The sequence below is a fragment of the Protomyctophum bolini genome (assembly GCF_963924005.1).
Source record: "Protomyctophum bolini genome assembly, chromosome: 12".
Taxonomy (NCBI): domain Eukaryota; kingdom Metazoa; phylum Chordata; class Actinopteri; order Myctophiformes; family Myctophidae; genus Protomyctophum; species Protomyctophum bolini.
The window spans coordinates 18,224,604-18,231,454 of record NC_137873.1 but is presented as its reverse complement, the minus strand read 5'-3'; the positions used below and the strand labels follow the sequence as shown (position 1 = coordinate 18,231,454).

Below are 6,851 nucleotides of genomic sequence, written 5' to 3'. Positions count from 1 at the left end.
TGCCTAATGAAGATGACCAACTTCCAATAAATCAAGAATTAACTGAAAGTGTGTCATTGGATTACCCTGTTCCAAATGATCATAATTCACCCACATTGACCCCAAAGCAATCTTTAAATCCTTCCAATACATCTGAACCACCTGCATCATTGAAAGATGAACGGAAGTCCAAAACACAATTGGGCTCGAGCCCAAGTGTTCCTCCACACGTTTCTGGTCAGCCATCTCAAACGCAAGACTCTGAACTTGAAGCTTACCACCAATCAAAGGGTATGTTTTGAATTTCCGTGAATTAATTATTTTGACTCGTCATAGACCCATCCCTTACGGGATTATAAAACACCAAAAACAAACCATATCACATTCACTTCCTTTCTGTGAACAAAACCTTCTATGTAACAGATTAAGTTGTAATTAAGCCTATTCTTGTCTTTTGCAGGACAGAAAACAACCAATTGAGACGGTCATCCACAGCAGAGGCGGTTATCTTTTTATTGGGAATAAATCAAAGAAAACAGACCTGCTGTGTTTTCTTCTTAGTACATTAATGTTGCTATTTAACATTTGACTTAATGGACTGTGTGGGGATTAGAGAAGAGAACAGTTTGAACACAAACATTCTCTTCTCTGTATTATGGACAAATCTCTTCAAAGTTTATATTGTGATCATGGCTCCTAAACCCATATTCTACAAACTCTGATCATGGCTCCTGAACCCATATTCTACAAACTCTGAATCTGGACGTTTGAGGTCATGCACTGTTACAACTACTCTCCCAGAACACACCAAATCCATACTTAAACTTAACTATCACCAACCTGGACATTTCACTTCATGTGAACCTTTTGGTTCAGACTTTTCATGGACTGCATCAAGGTTGGCCAGTTCAGGAGCCATTAACAATGTTTTATTTTATTTTCCTAGTCTTGCACCTATTTATCCAGAGAAATGTAATGAAGGTACACTGTCCTTAAGTGTTTACCCTGGTTACATGAACTTCAGAGCTAGTGCTCCATGAACATTGACCTCTTAATGTAAATACGTTGGCTCATGGTAGTATTTACCCAAATCAGAAATAGTCAGTCTTTTTAATGATCAAATTACTTAATCTGAGGGAAAGATGCCATTTGTGTAATGTTTCAACTTAAAAAATGTATATTTGGAAACTTATTTAATTCCAATTCAGATTTAAAAATAAAAGATTTTTGATTTAAGTCAAAATGTATTTTGCTACAAACGTGCTTCTACAGCCAAACAAGCAATTATTCCCAGTTAACAGAAATACCTTATGTTTACCCTGCATGAACTGAATGAACCGAATGAACTGGATGTTTTTGGAACTGTCCAAGGATGGCATAATACATCTTTGGCAAAAGTCTGTGTTTTGCAATTTACCTTGAAAGATGGGGCATGAATGATTCAACACTGATAGGGATTAGTTAATTCACAACCTTGTACACAGAAAAGCTATCCATAAGGCCTCATGTAACCTGTAAACAGAACACATTCACCTGAACAGGGTAAAAAAACATTTGTATGAAAATCACACATTTTGTAATCTTAAAGGACCCTTTGTCCATATAATTGGTGTTCACTAATGCTCTTTTTTTTTTTTTTCTTCTTCTTTGGGGAATAGAAAGCCTGCAATGTCACTATTGGTTTGGATTCCCCATCAATGATGTCACTATAGTAGGCAGGTTTCTGAACTGTCCACAAGTATATAAGGCTTATAACCAAGGTTATAATAGTTAACTAAAACTAACTAAAAAACGAAAACTAGAATTAAAACATTTTAGTTAACTGAAACTAATAAAACAAAATAAATTAAAACACGATAACTAAACTGTCTATAATTTCAGTTAGTTTTGAGGACACACAATAGTGTGTCCTCAAAACTAACTGAAATTATAGACAAAATACCCTTAGTTTTAGAAAAAAAATTCTAACTAAAACTAAACTATAATGAAAAAACCAAAACTATTATACCTTGCTTATAGTACCACAGACGAAAAACAGTAAGTCCAAATTTCAGACTGACCCCTCCACGAAAAGGCCTTGTTGTCCTGACCCCTTATCTATCATTTATACATTATGGATCAATAGTGTGGACTTAGACTGTTTTTCGTCTGTGGCAATCAATGAACATGTGTGGGGTATAAATCTTTAATACTATTTCAAACCGTTTTTAAGCAATACACAACATTTATGTGCTTTATTTGGTGGTTTTATTGCATAGCACCAACAATGGCCCTTGCCATCTGTGGCACCTATATGTATAGCAGGAAACATTCCTGCAAACGGTCTGTGTTGCCTTTTGACCGGCCTGAACTTTTAAAAGTATCTAATCCTCCCTGGGCACATTGGCACTAGATTAATGGGTACTGCCGGCATAATGGCAGAAATGTCCTGAGCCACGTCAGCTAGCGGGGCCTCTCTCTTCACCACGGCAGGGGCCTCAACGCCGACTGTTTTGCTGATAGAGTCACTGGCTGACGGGTCATCTGCAGGAGCAGGTTCCGCTGCAGCTGCTGCACCGAGGTCTGCCGCGGGAGCGGGGTCCGCTGCAGCCAGAGAGAGGTCGGCAACCACCGCTGGGGCCACGGGCACCACCGGGGCCACATTCACTGCTGGGGCCACGGGCACCACCTGGGCCACATTCACTGCTGGGGCCACGGGCACCACCGGGGCCACATTCACTGCTGGGGCCACGGGCACCACCTGGGCCACATTCACTGCTGGGGCCACGGGCACCACCTGGGCCACATTCACTGCTGGGGCCACAGGCACCACCTCACTGGATTCGGGTGACTCCCCAGACACAGACAGGAGGAGTGTCTGGGCCGGATTGTGGAGTGGGGTGAGCTTGTGGTGCCGCAGGCCGTGCTTGGCCGACAGGGTGGCCGTGTGAACGGGGAACACCGGGGCCGCAGGAGGGGTGTGGGCAACAGTGTTGTTGGCATCCATGACAGGAATCTGCAGAATGAAGATGCAATTGTGAAGAAGGGAGCGATAAAAGTGAATTGTGCATGATTTGTACTTGGTTGTAGTACATATGTTGTGCGTCAGAAATATATTATAGAGCATTATATAATTATAGAACAGCTATTTACGGCTTGCATAACACCTGGGACTCAAACCTGGGTCTACTGTGTTGGAAAGGGACAGTTGGACAGTCACTAAAGGCAACCATCTTATCCACTATTTTAATTAAATGGGAATCCCCCTTGACCAGGGGAGATATTAGGTTTTCATGCAGAGGCTCTAGTCGGGGACCTACACCCTGTGTAGCCCGTACATGTTTGGTGGTCACTGTGATGAAGGTCGTTCATTAATCATTAGTAATTAAAGTATTTATTTTGCACGTTCTAGTGTGCAGGAATACTCTGTATTTCACAGTGTATACATTACATTGCGAAATAATTGCTCACTGTTTTTTCAAACTGAAAATGGGGAAAGAACATACATAGTAAGCTTGTTTCCAGAGCGTTTCTTATTTTTGGCATGTCATTATAGGGTATAGGCGGAGATTCTCAAAAATAGCCTAGGCCTATTGCTTAATTTACACACGTACGCTAGTGTTGTATGACGAAACTGTTGCATTGCTAGTGGTTCTTAAAACATGTTCATGTCATGGACCCCCAAGTTGGTGAATAGAAGTATAAAACAGGGATCAATAATTTGCAGATTCCTCATTTAGCTGGGGAATCCCCCCAAGACACCCTGGGGGAACCCAGACCCACATTTTAGAACCACTGGCATTGCAAGGCATCTTGTAGATTCATTGTATGTCAGGCTAATCTTACCAGACTGGGGAACATTTTGCAGTCCACTGCGTGTCCAGAGATCAGACCTTTTGCATTACAAAATCCACGTTGCTGATGGAGAAAGGAAGGAAAAGTCTGCACCGTGTCTTTAATCACATTATTTGTTATCGCTGCTGCCAGCAGTGATCTGTTGGTATATTGATGACAACCATTGGTATTTTAAGCAAACTATTATTTTCCTCTGTTATTCTTTGACAAAAACATTGTATGTCATCCTCTTCAGATACTTTTATTTATTTATTATTCAAGATACATAAACCTTGTGTACTTACAGCCATTGCATCATGGCTGGGGACACAGTGGTCACCGGTGCAATTAGCCTCTACAATGAGAAATTCCGCTGCATACATGGGTCCACCAATCACTATCTGCATCTGCAACATACATTTGAAACATATTTGTATACTAACAGATCCATTCCTATTGAACTTGAAGTAAGTAAGTTAGGACACGCTTACCAGGCCTCCCTGTGACAACATCCTCCCAACCTCCGCCACAGCAAACGATGTGTTGACTGTGTTGTTGTTTAAGGTGACCAGAGAGGCTTTGACAAAGTCCAGACCATTGGTGTCATTCAAGGGAAGCAGTGTAGCACAGCCCAGGCAACTATCCTCTGTAGATTCTGCATGTCATCGGAGCAGGAGAGGTATAAGCGCACGTGAGTGCACATGGGGTTGTACATATGTTGCGTGCACGCGTGTGTGTGTGTGTACTTGTATTACTTGTATGCTGGTGGAGGCCAAAAGTCAAGATAAATAGACGTACTAGTAGGCTATAGTAGAATTTCAGAAGTAGACATTATGAGCAGGACAATACTGATCCTGGTCCTCACAAGATAAATAGTTGTTTAATGGTAAAATATATATATATGTTTACACTTCCGGTTGCGCTAAGGGTTGAAATTAGGCATTTTGAGGTTAAGTTTAGGCCATAAATGTGGGAGGTATTAGAGTAATGGGCCTGATTTATATATTTGAGAATCATTGTGTGCGGGTAGATCTTAGATTTTCTGTACGTGGCACCGGCCCGCAACTATAGGTACGTATAACATAACTCAGGCCTAGTCTAGTCTAATGGCCTAAAATGATAAAAGTAGAGTGATGTACCCAAGGTGTGTGTGTGTGTGTGTGTGTGTGTGTGTGTGTGTGTGTGTGTGTGTGTGTGTGTGTGTGTGTGTGTGTGTGTGTTTTTAAACCTTCTGTTTTACACTTGAATGCCTGTACAGACATTGCACCACCCACGTTTTTCAGAATCACATCACAATCTCCTTCAACTGCCTGAAAAGACAACAAACGCATACATCCAGAACCGATTAATGATAATCTTGTATTCATTTATATTATACTTGTGCATACAGTATATCTAGTGTTGGTTTGTCTTTCATGTTTATCTTATTTTTAACTCTGATCTTTACATATATCTCTGCTGTCGGGAAGAAGCAATGATATTCTCAGTTTACCTTCAATGAAGGTTTATCTTATCTTTACCTAGTTCTTTCTTTAGTGTCGTCCTCTGATGAGAATTGATCTCAATAATAACACAATATTGTGTTGTTTGATTGATTTACCTGTTTGTATCCCTGTGTTCTTTTCTTCTTAACTCTCCTTATACTGTACCCTACGTCTGGATTCTTTCATTTTGGTTCAATGCCTGAAGTTCATGGCCTGCCAAAGTCTCACCGTTTGGATTTTGGGTCTGACGGTGCAGTTGGCCAGTGGTGTGGGATCCTGGATGTGACAGTTGGTCTCCAGAAGGTCCACCTCCATGATATAGAGGTCATCTGCTCCAGGCTGAGCAGAGGACATAGGAGGTTTGGATTATATGAAAACTATCATCAGGACTGGAGCCGTAGTGAGACTAGGCACTCAGCTTGTTCATGCTGTGAATTTACTACAAACTGAATTCACAGTATACATAATTGAAGATAAGGCAGATATGCACACCTAAAATGTGCATATGCACAGGTGCGTTTATGACAAAATGAGAGTTCAAATGCACACCATCACAAATCTTTTACTCAACGTTTTGGTACTTAGACCTTCATCGGGACAAACATCATGTTGATACAGTCTAAGGACATTACAACATGTTTGTAACCTGGTTACTCTACAACACTGGCACTCAAAGTGGGACACAGGTCATTGAGGGGGTTCCTGTGGGTCGCCAGTAAAATAAGGAAGAGTTTAAACACTTAAGCCCTATTAAAATGTTTGGCTATTCAAAAACTGCCACACTACAAGCTCACAACACGTATAGCATCGTGACTCCTGTTCTGAGCTTGTAGATCGGCTATTTAAAAATGTTGACAAATCTCCTCTTATGGGGGTGCCTGGCACAAAATTGCTTCAAATGGGATTAAATAATTATCAATTTGGGGGTCCTACATTTGAGAACCACTGCTCTATACGACTCTAACTGCACCACCTGTACACCAGCACATACTTACCTGCTGAAGAATCTTGATGTCTTCAACTCTGTTGAGGGCGTATTTGTAAACGTGGTTGTGCTGGGTGTTGATGAAGTCTTGGGCGGCAAGAGCAGCAGCCTGAGCCTCAAGGGAGTCACATGCAGGATGGACGTAATTGGGCAGCAGAACCACTGCCCGTCCGCCTGCTAGCAGTCCCAGAGCCACAGTGAGGCACAGGAGAGTCATGTTCGAAGAGATGCAAAGCAGCAGAGGGAACAAAGCAACAAGTAAGTGCGGGTACTATAAGTGAGACAGAGCTAGCCCATGCACCCATACCCATATATCTCTTGTACTTTAAACAGAGCAGAGCCAAGGTAAACACAATGATCATCCAGCTGACTCCTGCGTCACATATGTGGGTGGTGTATTCATGGTCTCTGGTTTGGGATCACAGCCAAAATAAATGTAAACTGGCAAAGTCTAATCTGTAGTGAACCAGTGCATCATGGTCAGAATTCTTGAAATCACAATCCAGACAATAGTTCCCTTTAGTTGCTGTAGGCCAGCAGGGTACAGAACCATCACCAAGCCATGACTCTGAGGTCTTAAAACATGGTCC

General features: G+C 41.7%; 1 protein-coding gene across 1 annotated transcript; it reads right to left on the bottom strand.

Annotated features, from left to right (window-relative positions):
• Positions 1-1,482: 1,482 nt before the first annotated feature.
• Positions 1,483-6,478, bottom strand: ahsg2 (alpha-2-HS-glycoprotein 2; the record flags this gene model as incomplete). The annotated part of the gene is made up of 8 exons (XM_080778934.1): positions 1,483-1,491; positions 2,384-2,974; positions 3,805-3,876; positions 4,098-4,199; positions 4,284-4,447; positions 5,021-5,102; positions 5,505-5,615; positions 6,272-6,478. 8 exons carry the CDS (start codon positions 6,476-6,478, stop codon positions 1,483-1,485), a joined length of 1,338 nt encoding a protein of 445 aa, XP_080635060.1.
• Positions 6,479-6,851: the final 373 nt, after the last annotated feature.